The 26,126-nt window shown below is 33.4% G+C and overlaps 1 protein-coding gene across 1 annotated transcript in view; it reads left to right on the top strand.

Moving 5' to 3' along the window:
* Positions 1–3,667: 3,667 nt before the first annotated feature.
* LOC130441310 (neural-cadherin-like) overlaps positions 3,668–26,126 on the top strand; it is an 84,300-nt gene continuing 61,841 nt past the window's right edge. The window contains exons 1-2 of the mRNA XM_056774926.1: positions 3,668–3,916; positions 13,034–14,390. Of these exons, the coding sequence (XP_056630904.1) occupies positions 13,070–14,390 (1,321 nt within the window). The 5' untranslated portion in view covers positions 3,668–3,916; positions 13,034–13,069. The remainder of the gene's footprint in view (positions 3,917–13,033; positions 14,391–26,126) is intronic.

The following is a 26,126-nucleotide window of genomic DNA, read 5'->3' as shown; positions in this document are numbered from 1 at the left end:
TTGGCAGCTTCTGAAGTCACTAATTGCTTGTGGCATGTTTTTTGGACAAAATACAAATGGTATCAATACTGCAATTCCTCTTAAAGCAATTTCGGAATTACCGCTAGAAGTTGTGAATCAAAAATTCATGGAATCCGACCTTATTATAATATACTAAAATCTAAAATTCGACCTAACAATACAAAAAAAAGAACTATTAGCAACCTTACTGTAGATTTTTTTTAATTTAGTCTATGAAAAACTGGAATGTCATGCATAATGAACAATTGAAGAGGCTTCTAAATAATGTTTATCCATCATAAATAAGCATCATTCCACAACTTTCTGTGATTTTTCATCAAAATATAGCAAATCGCATTACTACGGTTTCAGGGGAAGTCAGATTGTTTCAATAATGTCTTCTAGAATGTGAAGAACCTGAAGGCTCAGTTCTAGGCCTTAATCTCATGATATAGGGTCATATCTAGCGACAAAATTGTAGTGCGAAGGTCAACAATAAAAAAGCAAAGTATGAAGATGGTTTACCAAAGGGTTCCGACCTCTACATGTCACAAAAAATCGATCTACAATTACAGCTTGACTCAAAGACGTTTCATTCCTCAAACCAATTGGTAAGCTCCAACTGATTGTTTCGGTTGAAGTTCTTGAAATTAAAATTGAAGCAAAAGACCTTTTTTCAAGTCCTTAAAATCGTATTTCTATGAACAATGTCATAATAGGTCGGAGGATTACCCGATCATAAATTGGTACACTTCTATCAGAATCTTGGGGAAAATCTATGTCTCAAAGGAATGCTTTCATATCAGACTTCTATAAAGAGCAAAATAAAGGCATAAGTCAAATCGTAGAATAATTAGTGAGTCGAAGTAATTCCAACTAAGAACTTCAAAATCTGTTACACTATTGAAACTCCTTCTAAATTTCTTCGTGAATTGAGTCCAGTCCCAAAAGTTGACAACACTGCAAGAGAACGTGTAAAACAAGTAGCAAAAATACTGACTTCAAAAGAAAGTATTAAAAAAAGAAAACTTAGAATACAGAAGAAAGAAAATTTTAAAAATGCCGAGCCTAGTTTTTGTAAGAAAAGCAGAATCGACTTCTGAAGAAGAATGTACGTAAAATAGATTTAGATCGTGAAGATTGAAGATAGGATTGAGTGTATTTACTCTTCTAAATAGATAGGAGGAGAAGGAAAAAACTCAAGACAAGAAAAATCAAAGCAAGAGGAAGAGATTACTACTTGCTGAGGCAATCTGACACGGATGGGTCGTATAAGATGGTCATTTACTTTGTTGACGATTTATCAATTGACATTGTAGTAATTAAATATTTTTCAAAACTAAAACTAAGTCAATCGTCAACAAAGACTATAACATTCAGAATTAATTAGGGCTCAATACTTTACAATGCGAAAAATGCAAATCATTTACCAATTGATTCAAATCTATCGTTTTCTGCATTTTGCAAGAATTTGAAGACATATTTCTTGGAAAGTGTCTTCTAAGCTGTAGACAACTTGTATTCTACAAATATGATTGTGTAAGTTGGAGATAGGGGGATAGGGATAGATAGGAGGAGAAGGAAAAAACTCAAGACAAGAAAAATAAAAGCAAGGAGAAAGGACCTATAAGATGGTCTTTTACTTTGTTGAAAATTTATCAATTGACATTGTAGTAATTAAATATTTTTTAAAACTAAAACTAAGTCAATCGTCAACAAAGACTATAACGTTCAGAATTAATTAGGGCTCAATACTTTACAACGCAAAAAATGCAAATCATTTGCCAATTGATTCAAATCTATCTTTTTCTGCATTTGGCAAGAATTTGAAGACATATTTCTTGGAAAGTGTCTTCTAAGCTGTAGACAACTTGTATTCTACAAATATGATTGTGTAAGTTGGAGATAGGGGGATAGGGATAGATAGGAGGAGAAGGAAAAAATTCAAGACAAGAAAAATAAAAGCAAGGAGAAAGGACCTATAAGATGGTCTTTTACTTTGTTGACGATTTATCAATTGACATTGTAGTAATTAAATATTTTTCAAAACTAAAACTAAGTCAATCGTCAACAAAGACTATAACATTCAGAATTAATTAGGGCTCAATACTTTACAATGCGAAAAATGCAAATCATTTACCAATTGATTCAAATCTATCTTTTTCTGCATTTGGCAAGAATTTGAAGACATATTTCTTGGAAAGTGTCTTCTAAGCTGTAGACAACTTGTATTCTACAAATATGATTGTGTAAGTTGGAGATAGGGGGATAGGGATAGATAGGAGGAGAAGGAAAAAATTCAAGACAAGAAAAATAAAAGCAAGGAGAAAGGACCTATAAGATGGTCTTTTACTTTGTTGACGATTTATCAATTGACATTGTAGTAATTAAATATTTTTCAAAACTAAAACTAAGTCAATCGTCAACAAAGACTATAACATTCAGAATTAATTAGGGCTCAATACTTTACAATGCGAAAAATGCAAATCATTTACCAATTGATTCAAATCTATCTTTTTCTGCATTTGGCAAGAATTTGAAGACATATTTCTTGGAAAGTGTCTTCTAAGCTGTAGACAAATTGTATTCTACAAATATGATTGTGTAAGTTGGAGATAGGGGGATAGGGATAGATAGGAGGAGAAGGAAAAAACTCAAGACAAGAAAAATAAAAGCAAGGAGAAAGGACCTATAAGATGGTCTTTTACTTTGTTGACGATTTATCAATTGACATTGTAGTAATTAAATATTTTTCAAAACTAAAACTAAGTCAATCGTCAACAAAGACTATAACGTTCAGAATTAATTAGGGCTCAATACTTTACAACGCAAAAAATGCAAATCATTTGCCAATTGATTCAAATCTATCTTTTTCTGCATTTGGCAAGAATTTGAAGACATATTTCTTGGAAAGTTTCTTCTAAGCTGTAAACGACTTGTATTCTAATACTAATATTAAATTTTGAGCGTTATACTCGTTGGTTTAACGTTTTTAATATGAATTATTACAAAAAGATCTATTTGAAGGTGCGAAAATGGTTTAACGTCACATCATCTAGATCTAGATGAAACTTAGATTGAATACTGTACTCCTGAAACGAAAAGTAGTCAAGTCAGTGGATTTTAAAGGGTTTGAAAACGGCGATTTTTTATACTGGAAAAATTATGACGACCTGAGATGTCTTGAGTGATGCTGCTTTATCGCTAAGTTCCAAAATGAAACAACTCAAAGTACAGATTTAGTAGTACTGCCAAAATTAGCGATGGTATTGATAGTTTTCACCCTCGTATGAATTGATTTTGAAATAATTTTCATCCTACTTCGCGATATAAAAGTTTCTGTGGTTTAATTGAAACTTTTCGATTTTCACAATACCCACCCTCATGTACCTAGTCGCAGTAATATATTTGTTTTTTTCATTTATTCGGAGTTAATTAGGAACCTTAAGAAGTTTGTGAGTTCGACCGGCGGCGGCGTCTCCTTCTTTTAACCGGTAGCGCCTTATAGCGGTAAAGCGGAGCAATAATAATTATGTAATAGGGAGCGAGGGTGGATTGGAGAGATCGGCCATTTTTAGACGTCGTTCGGCTCAACACGTCGACGATCGGACGTCGTGGTATATCGTAAAATTCCATATGCGCGCTCTACACACTTTAAACAGACTCTAGAAGCGTCAAAGCAGGTTTGTATTGATGCGGTAGAATTGCGGGAGCTTGTTTTCAAGTGAAAGATATGTTCTAAACTTGGATTATATTTATAGTGTTGTTCAGTTTGAATCAGTGGAAATATATTGTGTTTTTCCGTTATTTAAACACCGATACGGTAGCTTTTGTTGATTATTTAGTGAACTAGACTATTTGTACCAAATAAATCGGATTTAATAATAGAAGCGCACCCTTCATTTGTCTGTTTCTCGTAAGTATTGATTGCGTGTGTGTTTAACATATTTTCAAAATTTTATGAATGGGAAATTGTTTGAAGAGGAGTATTTATGCTGTATGATTATGGTTTGTGGTCGAATGTCAAAAATCGCGGGTTCGGTGCAAGGTAGCGCTCTAGAGTAATATTGATTTTATACATTTATGCGTGGCCCTTCCCCTTAAACTTCTATACGGAATTACATCAATTTACTACGGACCTTAAAACAATTCTTTATAGTACTTGCATTGTTTTAATACTAATTTCGATTTAGGGTATCGTTGGGTATACCGAGGATTAAATATAGATTGTCGCTTAACCGCATATTATGATGACCTACGTGCCAAAACTGAATTTTATCGATTCGGTGTTTCGTTATGTCAATTTTTTACACAAAAATAATCAATTTAAAACACGAAATTATAATTAATCATCAACTTTGATAATATAATTTATTTTCTAATTCTAATTCTATATTCTAAACGGTTTCTCAATATACTTTTTCAAGTTGGTAAAAATTTCTTTAGTGTCTTACTTCTTAAACCTGTTTATGCATCATTATTCCCAAATTGTCTTGATTTTAGGTCTTTTTTGATTAAAAATTAAAGTAGAAATATTAACGTTTCGAACTATGTACATATTTTTATTTATATATATATATATATATATATATATATATATATATATATATATATACGAGGATGGTAGAAAGAAAATTTTGGAAAAAATGTATTTATTTTTCAACTTAATCCCCTCTTAGGTCCATACACTTTCCCCAGCGATGTTCAATAAGTTCGAGTCTTATGTCGATGTTCTTAATAATCTCATAATTTGGTATTTTTAAGTTAAGAGGTTCCAAATAAATTATTCGAATTGAAATTTTGGTACTCATATAATTCCTCAAGAATGCAATTTACTATATGGATAAATTGCTCCCAATCGTCATAATTTGGGCGCCTCTATATAGTTTCTTGGCGAATTGGTTGATCCACCTCGTATTCAATAGATCAGACTCCTACTGACTTTTTCTTATTTCTTACCTCACAAGTTTCATTTACATCAGAGAGATTTTTATCATACGAGTTCATTCTTGCATAATTAAACTTGTATTTAAAAAAAGTTGTTGAAAAATTAAATCATTATGAAAAAACAAAGTTTTATTTCTTTATTAGGTGGTAAACTCATTAAACAACCTTCGTATGGTAGCATAACGTCCAGAAATGCCGCTGACCAAATTATTTTTTTCTATTTTTTATATAATTCCTATGAAAAACTATCTTTTATATTTTTTAAATATGTTCTAGAAATAATTATGGGTATGAAATGCATTCTTCTTTAGAAAATTTATCTCTGTCCTTCAAATTCATCCTTTTTCGTACGAGCTGAATTGAACAGATTGAACAGATCAAGTGAAAATATTTGTTGTACGAGGTCTGGCCATTAAATAATGAGATTGCGCGCCTAGAGGGCGCCCTAGACGGGTGGGGTATCTATATATCTTGTCTATGCACGTCCCAAAACACGTTTCTGACAGTATTTGTGCAGTAGCGGTGTGAAACGAACGTGTTTTTTTCTCGTGCCGAAAACCATGTGTGACGAAAAACAAATTTCTCGTTAAATTAAAAAAAAAAACTCAAACTGAGTGCTATAAATTGTTGCAAGAGGCCTATGGGGACAATTCTCTATCTCGTGCCCTCGGTTTTTAGCGGTGTAAGCGCTTTATTGACTGCCGAAAGAGCACTGAAGATAACCAGCACCCAGGTCGTCCTGTGACTGACTCAACTCCGTAAACATTGACCAAAATTATGCGTGCAGATCGTCGAATGAGCATTCGGATGATTTCCGAGATTGTAATAGCCGATAAAGAAACAGTCAAAAAAATTACATTTGACAAAAGTCTGTGCGAAGTTGGTGTCAAAAAATCTGACCAAAAGATCTTGTTTCAACGGATCTACTCAGATTTCCTTAAAAAGTTAGAAAGGACCTTACCAAAGAAGACTTCCAGCACTGCTTCGATCAATGGAAAAAACGTATGGAAAGGTGTGTGGCGATGGGAGGGAAGTATATTAAAGAGGAGCATTCGAATGTAGAATAATTTTTATAATAAAACCATTTTTCGTAACCATTCCCGTTATTTAATACCCAGACCTCGTATGATCGTAAATCCAGTAGTAGAAATCCAATTCGAGCGGTGAAATGTTCGATAGTTAATCCGGGTTGTTTGCAATAATAGTAACTAGTACAACAGACAGACGAATTAATAGATTTTTAAATAATTAATCTGATACTGGTATTAACGGCTCTGAAATTTTGACATCTCATTTATTCGATAATAGAATCAGGATAATTATTTTTGGTTTAAAAATGAAAATATATGGGATTATTTGGACATTGACTTATCTGAACGCGATTCCATTGATTATAGTTCATTTCCAAATAAATTATTCACTTATCGATAATTTTTAGATTAAAACTTTCAATATAATTCGCTTTAATTTATTCTAATTTTTCTCTAAAATTTCTATAATTTCTAGATATTTTAATTAACAAAAATACGTACAAGGTATATCTAAAAAGTAATTTAAGTATAAAAAAATCGTGTACAGATCATAGAGTTTAATTAATTATAGAGAGAGCTGCATATACTTTGAATTATATTATTGTTTGGTTAGTCAAAAGTTTTGGCCATCACTCGCTCTCTCTATCTTCAATATTACCTCTATGGTACAATTATTGAAAAAATATCTACTCTTCACTACAAGACTGCACTTATCCTCAAAGCCTTGAAAGAAACAAAATTTATTATTGCCATTCCTACCAACTAATACTTCGATGTCATGGTGATTCTTGGAGAAAACTTTCCTGTCTCCATTGTCGTGCCTTTCTTTTTATTTCTTCTTTTCCACTACCATCCCAATTGCACATGAACTGGATAACTTCTCGTTTAAATCTACAAATAACTTATTTCTCTGTCTTAAGGTTAGATCGAGTTTAGTTTGTTCAGGTTTGTGCTTTTGAATGCCAGTCTTAGCCTTTGCCTTTTTTGGCCATCACTCGCTGTCTCTATATTCAATATTACCTCTATGGTACAATTATTGAAAAAATATCTACTCTTCACTACAAGACTGCACTTATCCTCAAAGCCTTGAAAGAAACAAAATTTATTATTGCCATTCCTACCAACTAATACTTCGATGTCATGGTGATCCTTGGAGGAAACTTTCCTGTCTCCATTGGGGTTGCTAGCAACGATCTACGAAGATTTTCTTGGACACTTAACCATTAGGTAAAACCCTCTAGGATATTCCAACTCGTCGATCGTCGGTTTTTTTGTGGTTTCCCTGTAACCTGGTGTACCGGTTCTCCAGGCAAACGGTCATTCTGTGGAAAGCCGTTTGTTTGTCGAGCCTTTCTTTTTATTTCTTCTTTTGCACTACCATCCCAATTGCACCTCAACTGGATAGCGTTTTCTTTAAATCTACAAATAACTTATTTCTCTGTCTTAAGGTTAGATCGAGTTTAGTTTGTTCAGGTTTGTGCTTTTGAATGCCAGTCTTAGCCGTTGCCTTTTTTGAATATTGAAATAGAAATTTGACAAAGCAGCTCACTTTCTATTGAACTGAAACATCCTTTCGATAAAGGAGGACATTTTATTATTCTATAAATATGATAAAAAAAGAAGGTGACAGGGTGTTGTCGTTGATGGTTATCACTTCATCATTCCTATCGTCATTAGCTACCAAATTCAAGACAAGTGCCGGATTTGATACGATTAATAAGAAAGTTCAAAACGTAACTGATATTTCTACAAATATTTCGCTGAATTTTCCCAAGAGAGGGATCATAATTACGTTAATAACAAAATAATTATCATAACTATGCAGAACAAATTAAAAATCTCTTTTTCAACAAGCATGGAAGATTGTTAATTTCTATTCTAAGGTGATAGTAACGATAAAATAATCATTTCAGCTGCGTCAAGTTTATATTCATGCGACAAAAATATTAAATTCCATACAGCGGCGATAACAAATCGTTTGAAAGCTGTCGGATGTTGATTAAGAGTGTTTACGCCAATCAGTGAGCGTAAAACGCTATTAAAGCGGTCACTGTTACCTCAATCGTAAAGCTAGAAGATGACTTAATACGGTATAAGCCTGATGTAGATGCAAATGAACTATGACATATTTACTAATAAAATTATCAAATGGAAATGAATACAAATAAAAATTTATTAAGATGTTAAAGGAGATTAATTTTTATTGTTTTTTAAGAACGATTTTTATGGGTATCACGAAGTTTTTGGACGCTGAATTGTGTGTCTGTTGAAGAAGAACGCAGCCACCTCTTGATTCCACAATCTTTGTATTCTACAGTTCCCCTTGATAGTACCAAACTGTCAACAACTTTTGGCTTCCTAAACTTGGTGATAAAATAACTTGTAACGATGTTTTTGGTATCAAACTGTATACCAATTACAAACATTCATTCGAGAAGAAGAAAACAGTCTCTTTTGCATATTAGTACAAACGCTCACAAGCCCTAATAATTTGCAGGGCCTTACCAAAATGTTAAACGTTTCTTTTACAAATACGAGATTGTTTTGAAAAATTTTATGGTTTAATCTAGATAATCTGTGTACTTAATTTCATTTTCCACGTGATTAGTAATAAACCGTTTTATGAATTAATGTGAATAATTAACAAATATCTATGTTAATATACAAAACCAACACTTTCATTTATAAAATGAGCTTCGTATAATTTTTGTATAAATCAAATATCAACAAATTATTTTTTATTTATTCAAAAATTAGTTGCCGCTCGAAAAAAAAATTATTCACCGTTTTACATGTAAAACACATTTTTATATCAATAAATTATTCGGTTTAATTTGGAGAAAATACCAAAACAGCTTGATACCTTTTTCACCCTCTAATTTATGTCTCATAAGTGTGCATTAGAGTCAAGTTCAAATATTAAAGTTATAGAATGTATTATATTCCGTCTTTTGCAAGATTTTTGTTTTGATTTACAATGTCTACAGTACAGTGGCGTCACAATCGATTTCCGTACAGAAAATGCCTTCAGAAATAACTAGTAATAATAACAACGATAGAAATATATCAATTATTTCTTCCAAAAACAAATTTAAAGAATATAACGGATGAGAAATTGAAGAAGTTCACATTCAGTCTCTGAAGACGATAACTTGGTTATCGAAACGCTCGTCAGACATTGCACTGTCTGTGTTGGTGTAGTGGTAGTGTAAACAGTTTGTTCAGAAGTAAAGATGATGATAAAATACAAAAGAGAGAAGAATAAAGGGATGGAGAAAGCACCGAATCATATTGCAACACATAAAAGTAAGAGGAATAATAATAAGAAGAAATGCCGATTGAAGGAATCATGCAACGACAAAGTTTAACAACAGTAATTAGTTACAATGATTATTTTTGAGCTGAAGACTGTTTGTAATTGGGGCCAGAGCTGAAAGATACAATTGGTCTAGAAGAAATTAGAAGTAAAACTCATTGAATTTCACCAACGGTTTTACTCTGCGTTATCTTGGTGTAAGATACTATTTTTTTTCTTAAATATGGTGCATTGGATATTTTCCATCTTTTGATTCATTAATATACAGTTATAATTGATTAGATTTCCCTTTAACACAAGTAGTAGATATACAATATGCCGTATGATTTCCGAACATAAAATCTAAATGGTGCCAGTAGATTGTTGTACATTTGCATCTCTCTCTAGGTTTCATGGTTAATGCAGTATTCATCCATGGTTAAAAATCCTTTTTATTTCGTCTAGAATTATCTACAGAATAGAATAAAAAACTGACTTGATATACCATCCCAAATAGATCTAACTCAAAAAAAATCAACGGCTAATCAAGTCAGAAAAGAGACTGGATATGGAAAAATTTATAGAACTATTTCCTCGGTGCCTGGAAAGTGGCCCAAAAAAGGAAGGTAAATCTATTATAGGCTATAATAAGATATTGCTGAGCTACTTTTCTTGATATTACCCAAACTAAAGAAGCTCCTAACTCATTTCCACCTTCCCCTGTTAAGATCCTACCTGACAGATAGACAGACACTTCCATGGTAGCTGTATAAGCAGCTGGTACCGCTATACTAGTCGAAGATGTCAAATGTCTTTGCATGTATTTAGACTGCATCCTTACGTATATACACCAAACGCAAGAAACAGATACCAAAATTAAAATTAAGGTACATGTATAGGTCTATTGGTCTGTAACAAGGTCTATTGTACAACCCATTCGGACTGGGATTCAGCAGCGGGGCACATCCATTATAACCAACATAAACATCTTATAGATGTTTCAAAACAACCTCGATGGATCTTACTATGTTTTAACGAGCTGATTCACCATAACATCAATTGAGGACACCATAGATCGCTTTAGTACGACGGAATGACCCCATTCAATTTGTCCACAGGACTCAGACAACAATAAATCACTTTCATTTAGACTAAAAAGTGGATTTTATATAAATTATAACTTGAAGGAGATCACTCTCTATTTCAGTCATAATAAACGCTCATTGCCAGGTTTGGCGGATTGCAGTTTCCACTAGGAGTTGTAAAAAACTTTTGCCTAAACAGCTACGAACAGCGTTTCCAATAATTGTCCCATTATGAGGAAATTCGGCACTCAGAAAGAATCTGTTAGGTATTTAGACATCACGAATTCCACTTTCGGTTTTCTAAGAGTTTCAAAAGTCTTATTAGGACATCCTGGATGCTTAGAATCAACCGTGCTTGTGCGGCGATATTAAAATTCCGCATTCCAGTCGATGATGTTGACCTTCCTGGTAATATTTTCCAAGCTATTTTCACGAAATCCATCGTTTAAACAAATTTAACAATTCTAACAAATAAACTATGAAGAGATGAGGTTGAAATTTGATAGTTGTCGGTGGAAAGGTGATAATTCAAAGAAAAAATATTTGTTAAACAATGGAATGAAATATTTGTTGTACAAAAGACTGAAGACGTTCCAGGTCCAAATTTGAGCGGTTAATTTCGAGAAATTATACTAAAATCACATCTCTACACAACGAGAATTTAAAATATTTGAAAGTCATTTCCTTTATCCCTTTCAATGACCCGTCAATGTATAGCGACGAGAGGCAGGTAGTTTAAAGAAATTATGTAAATATTTATTGGCAGAACGCTTTCATTCATTATAAATTCTGTTTATTTCTTTAAAAATAATTCCCACCAATCATTTTACCACCTTTTATCTTTTTCAAGCGGTATTTAATTGGTCGGAATCTTTTAATAATTTACACCCATTGTATTGATATCAACATTCACTATTTGTCACACGATTTATCATCACAATCATTTGATAAACAAACTACGCCTATCTAATAAAAAGCATAATGATACCACCAATAATAAACATGAACGTTTTTTATAGGTTTAGATAGTAGTTACGGGATTTACAAAATTATAATAAAAGATAAAGATGCTTTTTTTAATACGCAATGTTGCCAAACTCAATTGTACTTGTCTCTAATCTCGAGACGAAGATGGCGAGGAGGTGAAACAATAATCAAAGTTGGATTAACTGTACGAAACATTAAATAAGTTGCGCGTTCCGAATCTCTGGGAGCAACGTAGCTCCACTGAGATCTAGGTTCGAGATCTGCTCGTTGCACTGATCCGAGGATTAACAATTTGATTCGAAACATTTCGCCTGGGTTTTTGTAAGTGAGAAATGTGGTTAATCTGGATCTTTGTTCTTTGCAAGCTGCTGTTTCGGATTTTGAGCTGATTTCGTAGGTGGATAGTCACCATTGTCGTCTGGTGATGTCTCGTCTAGATTCGTTTAAGTAATGAATGTAAAAGGTAGAGAGACGACTTTGTTGGGTTTTTTCTAAAACGTGCACCGGGTATATCGAAGAGGATTAAGTTAATTAGGACATTAGGAAGGTTACAAAAGAAAAGTAACTCCAAAAGAAGACAACTTGCAATTTCCTCAATCGAACGGTTTTTGTTTTATTGAGGAATTTGTTCGAAGAAACGGTGGAAGGATGAAAAATGTGGATTTTCGAATGCACGTTCGCCACCTGTTAAAATGTATGTGCTGGTATTCAATTAATGTTATTCAAAAGTTTTCATATGAATCAATATATTGACTGATTAAAATTTTGTTTAACCAATATTTGCATTTGAAATTTCCAATGTTTGTGAAAGATATTTCATGGCTTCAGTATCATTTGTTTATTGATTTTATATCCAATTAATTATTTAAATGGATTACCTGAAATTTATTGAGGGACAATTATAGAAAATTTAGTTTCAGCCGTAGCTGGAATTGAACTTTTATTAAAAAAGATTCATCAGTATTTATTTAGCAATATCTTTCTGAAAATCGAGTATTTTGTCTTCTTAGTCAATTTGATCCTCTTCTCCAATCTCTATAAATTGGACAACTTGTAGGTGATAACTCCAAGAAACAAGGTGAACAGTTACACTAATATATTTCTTCTATGCTTGATGTCAATGCCGTATTTTGAAGGATCCCATGATCTTCTCAATTCTGGACATACCTCCTCACCTACAGCAGAAACATACTCATCAGAATAGCCTTTATCTTTGGAAATTCCTCTGTAGGTAAATTGTAATCTGCGTACATTAGAGGAGGCATCAAGATCAAGGTCGTTGCGCAGTTCATTTTCACCTTCATCTTCATCTTGATGATCAGGATCTGAAACACTGGCTCATCGTCTATACCATCTTCATCGTCTTTGTTTCTTTCAGTAGATCCTTATTACTTATTTTAGGAAAATGTGATATTTTTGGTACAAACAAGGCAGATAGTCATCAAAGTATACGCACTCATCTTGTATATTTTCGAAAATTAGTCACACAGCAACGAGGGTGTCTTACAGTAGCACCAAAAAGGCTCGAAATGATAATTTAATTTTAAATGGTAGAGAATCGATTTGTGACATAATTAATTGAAGAAATATGGAAAATATTTGATGGAATTCCTAACATTCTGTTTAGCGCGTTTTAAACTTTGAAAGTTGATGTGTCTTGAAGATTTAATGTTGTATGTTTGTTTCAGATTTTCCAGTTCCAATGACGTGAAAAAGACCTCAAGATGAGTCTAAATATGCTTCAGTTGGCGATCCTCTCGTCGTTAATTTGGATCGGCGCTTCGAAAACAATATCAGTTATACCTCATGACGCTCACCCAGGATATAGCGTCAAAAAGTTCAACCATTCTGAGAATCTCAAACTTCTCGATTCGGATTTTTCTCAATTTTTCACTATGTTGCAAGATGGATCCATAATGACGACATCGGATGTCAGTTCTTTAGTAAATCATCCTATAGATTTAATAGTACTCGAAGATAGAGGTAACGTTTCCACTAAACATAAACTAGAATTGTTTGTATTAGATAGAAGGAATATGCTCAGTTTTGATTTCGATGAAGAGCTGTTAGGGCACATTCCTGAAAATTCCCCATCTGGTACTGTAGTTAGTGGTATTCCCCTCCTACAAGCTACTAGCGACTTGAAAGTACCTGTTAGTTATAGTATCATTGCTGGAAACATCGGACAATCTTTTGAGTTACAAGATAGCACCACAGGTGATATTTTACCGAATATAACTATTACTAAACCCCTAGGAGGGGTGAATTTAGTTTCATCGCAAATACTTGATCGAGAAGAAACTGGTAGATACGTTCTTACCATCCAAGCCGTTGATCCGAGTGGTATAAACAAAGCGGTTACTAACGTTGTTATTGATATTGAAGACGAAAACGATAACAGTCCAGTTTTTACTCAGAAAATATATAGGTTTGTTGTTGGGGACGATTCACTAGACGGGGATAACGTAACGATGATTTGGAAGCGCTTCTCTTCGGTCGGGAAAGTAGAAGCCACGGACGCGGACGGTGATAAAGTAGCCTACAGACTTGCTACACCTACTAACTTCCTAGTAATCGTCCCTCAAACTGGTGATCTGCTTCTAACTCAAGAACCTATAGAAGAAATAGAATTAGAACTAGTCGTCGAAGCTCACGATTTACGGACTCCAAGCAGAACTTCTCCCAGACCCGCACAAGTAATCTTCCATTTTAAACCTACCGAATCGTCTAAAGTCGACATAGATTTGGATTTTCAACGTTTAGAAGAAGTAGAATTGCATCGTAGTAAAAGACGCGTTACTCGCGCTGTAAGGCCAACGAAGAGAATCGAGTTTACCGAAACCGATGGCGAAACCGACGGTAGGGTGGTTTTCCAATTGGAAAAAGAAACTGATCGCGAGACTTTTAAAATAAGGGATGAAAATCCTTGGGTGACGGTCGATCCCAATGGGTCCGTTCGCGTTAAGAAGAAGTGGGATTACGAAGAATTGGGTCCGGAGAAGACCATTGACTTCTGGGTTACTATCACTAACGCGGAAAAAGGAGGTGAGTTACATTTATTTACATACCGCTTCCTATTTTGTCTTGGTTAGACAGTTCAATGGAATTTTAAGATAAATATAGTTTGTGAATTATTACAAATAGGTGGTGCAACACATTTTTCTATATATGAGGGTTGTTTTCAACCTAAAAGATAAACATGACAAGTTCGTCTAGAATAATTTCCATTCATATACTTTTTCCAGCAATGCTTCTTTCTAACCTGTCCAAATAATAGTCTCCGTGTTTTACCTCAAAATAGACGTTTACGTGTGTATTCTGCAAGTGAAACTTTGAGGTTAAGAAACAGAAAAAAGTAGTTGTGGACCAGATCTTTTGAATACAGTGGATGATCAACCAATTCGAAGTGCTATACGTCATTCAATTTCAACCACGGGATTTACCGAAGTGTGAGAAGGTATTTGTCCAAAGGTGGCGATAAAATCGTTTTTGGCTTTATCACACAAGTGTGGTGGTGAAAAAATTCGACTCATTTTGCTTAAACCCCGTCAATTTTACAATCATTATGGCTATTTCGAATCTGGAGACTGCGAACCTAAATAGATCAGAGGATATGACGTTAAACCATTTTCGCAGGCTCCTACTTTGGATCTCTTAAGATGTGGTATAGCACACACCCTCCTATAAGTTTAGTTAGTCCGGTTTTTTATCACTCGATCACATCTGGCTTAGGTATCATGATTTAAAACTTTTGGACTGGATAATAAACATTCTGGGGGAACCTCCAGTAAAGGTTTTTCATTCTTCAGTGACACAGTAGGCTGACCTAAAGGTTCACCACTACTCTCATCTATGTCAGGCTCGTTGCTTGCGATTACGTCCAATCACATTACCAAAAGAATCTTTCACAAGGTAAGATCTAGGAGAGCTATGCTTGGAAACAATTTATGCAGGCTTCCACTTTACATGGTCAAAAATTGTCACATTGCCTTTAAGGTCCAAAGGTTTTAGATCTTTACTTTTCTTGTAATACCAAGACCTGTAAATATTCCGTCTTTGCAATAGTTTCTCAGAAACGTCTTCACAGAATTTCGGATGCAAAAGAATGGAATTGATAGGCACAATAACTCTGCAGCCAATATATTTAAGTGGTGACTTTTTAGCAAATTTTTACCTATATCTACCCCACAATTGACACCATGTATGATACCAGGATCCGAGCTATTATATAATGTCGCACCACGTGTATTTATTAAACATATTAACAAAAGCTGGTGAATTAAAATCCTCTTTTCTAAAGTACAAAACACTGGCCTCAACACCCCAATCGGAATCGATTAAACAAAAGTAATTGATACTCCATGTATACAAGTAAATTATCTGATTATTTCAGAGTATTTAGTTAGTCCAGTATGGAAAGGAGAGAATCGAATTACCAACGATTCAGACACCAACATCATTATCTGTAGTATATAGGGTTTAAATTGAATAATTTCATATTATAGAATCAAGATTTGTTTGATTCATATCCTAGCAGTAGAAATACGACTACGAAAACTGGTTCAGTGCCGTCTAAATAAATTTCTATTCGCGCAGAATGGGATTGTATACAATCATCCAAACATTTCAACTGATAATTTGAAAAAAAAAAAAATTAGATAGATTATTTAGAATTTTAAATTCCGTGTTTAGGTGATTTTTTCAGTTCCAGAGGATTCATAAATGCTGCCCTTCATGTATGTTAATTTCCAAACTCGTTTTTATTCTTACGAGTTGTTGGGTCAACTGAGAAATCCTCTGAGAACGCGTTGGCGATTTATTATACTTTCCCTAGCTCCCGAGGAACGGTCCCGAATGTCTAATATCGGATATAGTCTCCCATTTGGTTGCACGATTAAGTTTTGTTTGTAAACGATCTCCTCCTACAAAATAGAAGAGTTTTTTTTTATTTTCTTTGCCCAATTCATTACAGAACTTTGACTTAATCATAGCTGCTTGCTTCTCTGATCTTTTCAGTCTAAATTTTCCGTATTTTCATACCGAGTAGGATCTCTGAGAATTTATGAGGCATTAAAGTATGAAAAAAAATAATTTCTTTGCAGCATTTCAAGTTAAAACACCCTGTATGTGATTAAAGGCAGTAATGGTGAGTAGAATGCAATCGAACCATTGTGAGAGGTTAATCAGGGGCGACTCAACCTCAATCATATTTTGGATCTCCAATGTTTTGTGCTGATTCACCCCGTACATCAAACGAATAAGTTTTCTTATCATAATCAGAATGTGCTTTTCGTGTTGCGGTTGTTTACAATAATTAAATGATAAAATGGTAATTAAATTTAATTAGGTGGCTGGTTAATGTTTTTTAATATATGTATTCTTATATTGTTGATGGAAAGTTCGATCGTACTTCTCGACCTAAAACCATTTAGTCGCGTTTATCTTTGATCGTCCCACTGACTTAACGAGTTAAATTTTAATAGACACTCAACATTTTCTTTTTGTTTATTTACAAGTCTTTATGACGCGTTATTAAAACCCCATAAAGTACGTAATATGTGCGAGAAGATCTACCAGCATCTTTTTCTTCGACCAGTCACTTTTAATTCGATATAATTATTCTTAACCACCATAATATTAATAATAATGACGTTGGCGAATGGTCATTAAACCATATATCATAAAGAGAAAGTTAATTTTGTCGAAACTCAGGGTGTTTTCAACGAATAACCAGTTGTCTTTATGATGATGAATTATTATTATATTCGTTTATTTGAATGTGACGTTAAATTGAAAAAAAAAATGGAACCTTCTTAACAAAAGGGGTTTAATTTTGATACAGTGTGCTAAATTTGACAACATGGAGTTATTTTATTCAATAGTAATAATCATTAATTGAATAGAATTCATGCAAGAGCAGACTACTTAATGCTAAAAGATCAGATAGTGGTTGGGGATTCAGGAAAACAGATATGGTGCAAAAATTAACCATACTAGTGCCGCAGATAACTAAATAGTGAAAGACTCCCTACAAATTTAAAGAAATAACTTTAGACAAGCAAAAACTAAAGACGAAACAGCAATTAACGCAATGAGATGTGTGGGCAATAACCACGACAAACAAAGAGCTCCAGTTGTTGAAGGAAATGCGTAGCTAGAGAATGAACAGATCAAAAAAGAAATACCCAACATTGTGTGCAAAAAAATAACAACTTAAAAATGCTAAGTACTAACAGACCATAAAACCATTGTGGTAAAGAGTAAAATAGACAAACAATGTTTCTGAAAAGCGTGGATTTTGAATAACGAGACTGGTGTTTAGTTGCTTTTGCTTTCGCAGCTTCACCAGACTCAAATATTGTTTCTTTTAATGTAGATTTGACCAAGAACGGTGCAAGATCTGTCGAATTAGGTTTTACATTTGTTGTATTTGGCTAGAATTCTCATAGAATCAGCTGAATCGTACGAATACTTAGCCTATGGTCAGAACGAAGAAGACTCTTCAACATCTTCTCGGTCATCTTGAAAGCGTTTAAACCATTAAAAAACACGTGGACGCGACAATCACTCATTGCCATAGAATGGTTTCAATAAATTATAAGTTTCAGTTGCCGTTCATGTAAAAACGTCGATAATTTTTACGGGACTTATACAAACGAAGGCAACGGCTACAATGATTTGTTTAAAGACAAACTAATCATCTGATTAGTTACTTAATAGGCACATTTTGTATATTGATTGATTGTAAACGAAATCTTAAAATACGGAGGACCGAGATAACTATATATACAAAGGGAAATAATGATAATGAAGACACCCTTCGAAAAATCTTTGTTATTTTATATTTTTATATTAAAATCGTTTTTCTATCTAGTGGAAATAAAAATCCTATTGTTTTTTCGTAATATTATCTTACCATATAAATGAAACATAAGTGATAATATCCCAATTTAAATAAAATGTTTTTTTTTATCTGATACCTCATCGTTAAAACTCAGGAGACAGACTTTGTATTTATAATGATGTTGTCTTTAGTAAAAAAGATACGTTGTCTAAAATAGGTAGTCTCAGATCTATTCACCAGATGTATCTGGCTATTGTGTACTTGTATAGATAAACTTTGAGATTATTGATATTCAACACGTTCACTGCCAAGGCAATTTTCACAATTTCATTTAATCGTATTAAATGAAATCGTTTTATTCCCTAGTTGAATTATGTAAAAAATAACCACGGAAAGTAGTTCCAAACAACAAAATTTTGTTCATTATGTTTAATTAGAATAAAAAGCATACAAAAAGTGGTGAAGAAAGAGTTAGATATCAAAGAATTTAGATATTTGATCTTCAAATACGCTACTTACTAATATCAAAGTAAGATTTATGATAAATCTGTTATATGTCGTAATTTTATCCAACAATTTTACAAAATGTGTTGTTGATTAACATGCAAATGCGCTAACTACCATTAAAGTTTTCCAAAATACGAGTTGATACACCAATCTCAACATATTTGTGGGTCACGTAATTTTTAGCTTATCAGACTGATCCCTATCAAATCGGCGTCACGCGAGCAAATTTTTTTTCATTTTCAAGAAATTACATTTGAAAATGTGACTGCATAATTCATGTTCTGCTTCAAACTATAAAAATTTTATGTCGTTAATTAACAAGTCTTCGAGCTTTTGATAAAATCTTACCTCGCTTTTATAGATTAAAAATATAACTAGTAGAATCGTTGATGGAATTTATAGTTACGAAAAAGTTCAGCGATAGTCCTAACTGATAATATTAATAAATATAACGAAGAAGTTGAATAATAATATGTTTGTATACGTAGTCTAATCAGCGTTTTCATAGCGGGAACGTGGCGAATTAAACACCAAAGTGTACTAGCTGCAATATATTTCCTAGCTTTCTGAAACTAGTACAATGTAAAAACATCTAATGAAGTATAAAAATTACTTGAGATTTGCTGTGTCTTAAAATTTGTTAATTAATTTAAAAAAATTATTATTTAGAAAGGAAGAATACTGAAAATAGTTACCTTTTCTGGACACTAAATTTATTAGAAACTAAGATAATGAAATTGATGGGATAGGAAACCAATAAGTGACTAAGATCAAGATTCCTTGACATTTCTGTTCCAATGTTTCATAAAAAAAAGTTTTTTTTATGGAAAATCACATCCTTGACGTTGACGTGAGTCCACAAAACGATTTATAAACCCTTACCATTGCACAATTGCACCATTGGCAGCGTACAGTCAAACCTTTATTATTCAATCTATTTTTATTGTAATAAAGGCTAAAACAACAACCAATGAATTGCCTAACACAGTTTATAAAATTCCTTGTTTAAATTGAGACAAGGTATAGTCGGTGTTGTAGATTTTCTGCGGTTTCCCTGCAACCTGATGAACCGGTTCTCCGGTCAAATGGCCGACGATAGGCAATAATACAGCCGCAACAGTACCCGCCAGCCCTAAATTAAAAATACAAAAAAAATAACAAATAAAGCCCCTCAAAGATAAAAAAACACACCGAGATTGATCGTTTTTGTTTACAAGTTTTCTTTTGGCCAAAATCTCCCCTAACCAAATAGTTAGGCAAACATAACCCAACGAAACCACCACAACCCCAGCCCTGCAGAGGAGCTATTCCTATATCAGGGCCTACAAAAAATCTTCTTATCCTACCAAACTTTAACCAACGAATCTCTCTGTGACAAGAAGTACAGTTAGTCTAAGAGGTCACTCACCAATCGGATAACTTTTTTGTGTCTTTATATAAAAATATTATGCTTTCAAGTCAAAGTGAAATTTTTTATTGGATAACGGAAGTTATGATTCCATAACTTTTCACTTATTATCAATTATTAATTTATATAATGCAGTAAAAGGATTGGATAATTGCCATAAAATATATAATAGCACTTGTATGTCCTGTCATGTAATCTCTTTGTTTCTTTTTGTACAGCCATCACAATGGGCTTTCCGGGTAGTTGATATTTTATGGCTTGTCGTTTAGATCGCCAATAGATCTTCGGCTTTCAAAAAGATACGTCTTTTTTCCATTAATTCTTGAGCTTACTACTTGAAAGAGTATGTCGGACAAATAATATTTGGAGGATCAAGATAGAATCGGCGGGATATCAGAAACTTAATACCAAAGGAGACGGTGCGACCCAAATAAATAATCTGAGAGAGATTTCAACGACGTAAATATTGTTTCATATTCTTTATAACATAATAATTTATTCAATATTGTGATACATAATTCATATAACGATAAATTAAAAGAACATTTATTCAACAGAAAATTTTTAATACTTCACAATCGCCTTTCAATACAATTCATTTAAGTTCTGGGATATACGAATGTGTTCTGCACGCTCTTTCGATTATTAACGATGAAGCACGTTAAGATGGCGATTAACGCAGTGACAGAGACAAGGGACTAAGGCCGAGAAGGGAGACCGAAGTTTCAGTTGTTTCTGGAAGTAGTTGTTTTCTTTAAAATCTTCAAATGTCATTGTAAACAAGTTATTCTGGTACTGTCGGATGAAGTTTTCTTCGCCTCTAACATTCAGTTGGTTTAAGACTATAGTCTAGCAACAACTTGATTATATCTTCTTTGCCTTCTTTTTATACTTTTCAGTTAGTTAATATGGCTTTGAATGCGAATCGAATGGACTATAATACAGTTTGAGCAAATACAAAAATTTATCATTATTTTCCGCGAAATAAAATAGCCCTTAATAAAAGAGGAAGTTCAATGTCTACTTCCTTCTTTCCTGCTCGGTCTGTTATCTAATTCAATTAAACGTTTAAACGTTAATAACAATGACCAATGCGTCTAGTGAACTGACAAGTTATAATCATCTATTTTTATAATTAACTTCTACTGGAACCTATTTTAAGTAAACTAGGTCAAAATTCTGTGGGAACATTGTGTAATATCCATTTAAATTTATAAAATTATACAAGTTTTTCAGAGATTATTGAAAAATAGGGCTGGTTATATAACATAAAGTTAGAAGTTGCTTGAGCTGCTTACAGACCACTATTAATACAGTTTTGACCTTTCTGGAGGTCCCTACAACATACACGTTGATCCAGTAGTAGATCAGATCGTAACTAACATATCGATTTAGCGAGAAAATAGAGTAGGGAGCACAAGCCCCTATTTTTAATCACTACTACTCAACGTACCAACAGATATTTCCCAAAACACACTCGTATACAATCGATACCATTTTTTTGTTGTTCACTTTTGATTCAAGCCTTCTAGATGATAATTGATTTAAATAATATAATATTTTTCTAAAAAACTAAGTTTGAGATATAGAAACATTTCTGGCGCAGTCAATAGGATTTAGGAAATCGAAACCGGTGTCGCGATTCGTGATTGTAGGCGTTCGCAGTGGAGTAATTCCAAAAAAATCGTGAATATCGTCTATAGATGACGAATACAACTCTTTACAACGTCTAGCGTAAAAAGTTAAGACTAAAATAGCTCAGCTTTCCAAGGAGTGCACTCACATAATTTGTATATAGTATTTAAACTGCATATCAGAGTTCGAAGTTAATTTTCAAACTTCGTAGTAATGCTGAACTAGCTGGAAATATACAAAACGTCACTTCTTGGACACCACTAAGGAAAACCCTGTAGATCAAAGAGACGAGGCCTGCTTGGATCGCAATAAATATAGACAATTCAGACCGTGTTCATCAAATGGAAAAATAAAATAATCACTTGGTGATGAATTTTACACAACTAAACTAACTCTACTGTAATGTTTACAAAGAAGTGATCTATATTTTCCAAACAGAGTTCTTCTCTATAAAGGCTCATCACGGGATAGTGGAAAATCAAGACTGTGTTGGAAGGATTCGATCTAAAATGAAGTGCTTTGATGAAAGAAGGAAGACATTTGCATTGACCAGCAGAGTGATCAGTTCTGGTGTGATGTAGAGTCCTACCAGAGAGCCGTTCAATACCGCCAGTCTCACTTCATCGCCTCGTGGAGATATTGATTTCAAAGTTTGACATTCTTCGGAAACTACGAGTTCCAAGGTTCACTTCTAGTGTTCTCCAGAGTGTCGTCGAACGCTACCAGTCTGCCTTGCCAAATCACGTTTAATTTTCTTCGGAAACTTCCAAGGTTCACTTCTGGTGTGCTAAAGAGATACCAAAAATTTTTTTATCTCCTTCAGATGTCCCAGGAACTCATACGTGACTTGACACATATACCATGGATAGAGAAATATTGTAACTGAACCATAAACTAATGAAGAAATTGTTTATTCTTAGATAAGTTTTGGTTCCGTCATAGTAACTGCGATAGATACGTCTTGGTTTAGAGGAAACCGGACCATGAACAATTCAGTTCTTATTTCGTAAAAATATTTGCTGCAAATTTGAGAAAGTTTAAGTAGATTAAAGTCGATATTAAGGTCTGTAAATCACGTGATTGAAATATAATTAGTGTTTTGAAGATCTTTGCGTCATTTTCTTTTGGTACTTATACTTTGTGATCACTAGTGACGGTTCGGGGTGAAAATTTCCAGGTGTTTCCAAAGAGACTTGCCTTGTACAAGAAGAAGGTAAAACAAAGAACCATGAGATTGATGCAAATACTAGATTGTGTCTAAAAGGAGTTATTTAGAATTTATGAAGAAACTTTTATTTCGTAAGGACTCGAACTTTACCGGAGCTGGGCTCGTAAACGGTATTTTCATTGTACAATCCCCCTATGTACATATCAAATCAGTTTTATAAATGTCAGCTGCACGAATACGAGGTTTTCCATAGAAATAATCTAATTGAATATTTTCGACAGAACGAGAATTTAAATTACGGCAAATGAAGATCAAAAAAGTTTTTAGTGTGCGAATTTCTATTTATATGTAAAGTATTTTAATCAAATTAGGAACTGTGAGAAAGCGAGAATTTTCTTGCTGTTGAAAATTTTCAAAAAGCAATTTACTGCAAATCTGAAGGACGAAAATTAGATTCCTTTTGATACATATTTTCTTGTATGTCAGTGAGGAGTGTTCCTAGTTATAAATTTCCATTCTATCCGAACTAAATTTTAATTCTTCAGCGAAAACCATATTTTTCTCCATATTTTTAATATATTTTGATATACGATTACAGATCGTACATGCTGAGGGTGCTTTCTATTTTTTTTATTACTCTTCTAACAAAAATATGATTAAAAATACAAAAAAAACTATTCGAAACTATGAAAAATAATAAAATAGACTGGATAATATTTTACCCAGAACCTTTCAAGTGTTAGGGTAGATGTGAGCCGTTCTCGAAGCATTAAGAAGCAATTAATGGTGTGTATAATCAAGAAAACTCTTCATGTCATCTAAGTATACCTCTCAAGAATCAAAAGGCCGTTATTTCAACATGGTAAACTAACATTTGTTCAACACAAGTTTTTGTGTATTGAGAGTCCGAAATGAAACGATTACGACAATCAAATCATTTTTATATTTTTCTTAAAATTGTAATTATCTGCTACGTATTTTCATGATTGAAATATTCGCTAAGCAACCAACTCATCACCAAGGAGGCTTCAGACAATAAAGATTAATAGCAAAAATCCAGTCACGTACTCCCATATTTTGCATATCTTGCACAATCGGTTTTCGTTCGGTCTCCATTCTATGATTTTCCTTGTAGCCTGCTGTTTTTCCTGTATTCTTAATTTCATAGCACCTAAGTCCGCTACAATCATACATCCTTAGTTTTTCTTCGTCCATATTTGTTAGTCTCGAAGTTTCATCGACGTATGCAACTCCTGGTTTTATCGCAGTCTTGTAGACTCTAATTTGGTTACTCTGCTAATTATTTTGCATGACAAGATGTCCACTACTTCGAAGATGAGGTCAATTGTCTTCACTGTTTCTTTTTTCTTTAAATTTCCATATATTTAGCTTTTCTCCCGATTCATATTCCATCTTCCAGTCCTCCCATTGATATCCTGGATAGCATAGAGATTAAAGTATTGTGGGAAGGAAGTTTATCAGAAGAAGTGTGTGAAGGAAGCGGATTCCATATCGTAGGGAAAGTGCAAATACACACACACACACGTCTTAATCTTCAATCGGAAGCATCAAATTTGCTTTCCAGCTAGATCACAAGGTAAATTAGAACAAGTATACAGGAGAATGGGAAAGGAATAAAAAAGATAAAGTTCAGGATGAATAGCGAAAAGACTAAATGCATGGAAATGTTTTAACAAGAGGATAATCGATGTTTCAGGGTTGTAGAGAAGGTGTTTATAAATATAATTATGAATAAGTGATTTTTTAAGAAGAAAGTGATAATCAAAGCAGCATAAACTCTATTATAACACTCTGTATGATCTTTGAATGAATGTATAAACATAGAATTTGAAAAGTTAATTTATTCCTGGCAAATATTCCATTCATATTTCCATTGTTTTATTTGAATTTGCCATTGAAAAGATATAAATGAAAATATCGGAATATTTAGTTTCACTGTAACATGCATACCATCTGGATATTGTCTCGAAAACATCAAACGGAATCATAGACGTGGAAAGGGCATTTTCTCCAAAAGGAACCATGAACTTGATCTATTAGCAACTACTGTCTTTATTAAATTATATTTTTGTATTTGGCTCGCCTCATTTTATGTCGTGGGTACTGCAATTTTCCCTCCTTGATTGTCGTGAGAAATTACTCATTTACCGTAAGACCTCTAAGTTTGTCTTATGTTCAAAGATATCCGCAGCATTCGCCTGTAAGCTTACATTTCGAAAGCAACAATTTTCTTCTCCACACCCATGGTCTAACTTTCGAATCCTTACAGAAGAACAGGAAGCATTCTGATCCGGAGTTCCAGGCTGAGGTTGCGGTTTGCCACAAGTTTCCTCATGTTGTTCAGAGTTTTCCGCGCTTACTCAATCCTTGTTATCTTAGAGATGACACTTGTACAATGATCTTTCCATGGAGTCTTAGGGTGGAGCTTCTTTGTATTTTTGAGAATACCAATAGTTTGCTTCTATAATGACGTCTATAAGAGATTGAAGTTTTGGTAGGCTACTGGTCACTACCACGAAGATTGTTTACAATGTTTCCATTGATTTTTATGCCTGCAGTTGTATTCTTTAGGGTTTCGCTGAATACTGCCTCCGAGTAGCATTTTTGTTTCTATCAAATCCTTAATTTTGTTTTAACCATTTCAAAGATTTTCCCTACCTAATTCATTATGTTTAATAACTTATATATCTTAACGAATATGATAGGAAAATTCATTCTTGTCTCTTCCACAATAATTAAAATGTCCGCCAGTGAATTTATATTTCGAGACCTTACAGACTCCACCTGAAAGTAATTCGTAAACATGTGCATAACAAACGAGGCAGCTACTGTATAAAACAACTAATGTTGGAGAGGTCATTGCGTCTAAATTAGAATTGAGAATATTTTATTGGTTTGAGCTTTCGAAACATGTGCAATTTTTATTATTAAAATAGAAATCCGCATTTGTAAAGTAATAATTGAACAATTATAGTGTATTATATAAGAATAGGTCATAATTCACGCAGATAAATTGTACAGCTCCAGCCGTAATTCATCAATTAGTTACCTATAAAAACGTTAGTTGTAATTATTCATTATTTTTATTGATAAAATTATCTAAAAAAATATCAATTGATCGTCCATATATCCCCTTCAACATCTACTACGAGGATTGTTCGAGAAGTACCTGGCCCAATGAAGAAAATATATTTGTTT

This window comes from Diorhabda sublineata, chromosome 3, assembly GCF_026230105.1.
Source record: "Diorhabda sublineata isolate icDioSubl1.1 chromosome 3, icDioSubl1.1, whole genome shotgun sequence".
NCBI classification, from domain to species: Eukaryota; Metazoa; Arthropoda; class Insecta; order Coleoptera; family Chrysomelidae; genus Diorhabda; species Diorhabda sublineata.
The sequence above is the reverse complement of the archived record's forward strand: the minus strand, read 5'-3'. Positions and strand labels throughout refer to the sequence as shown.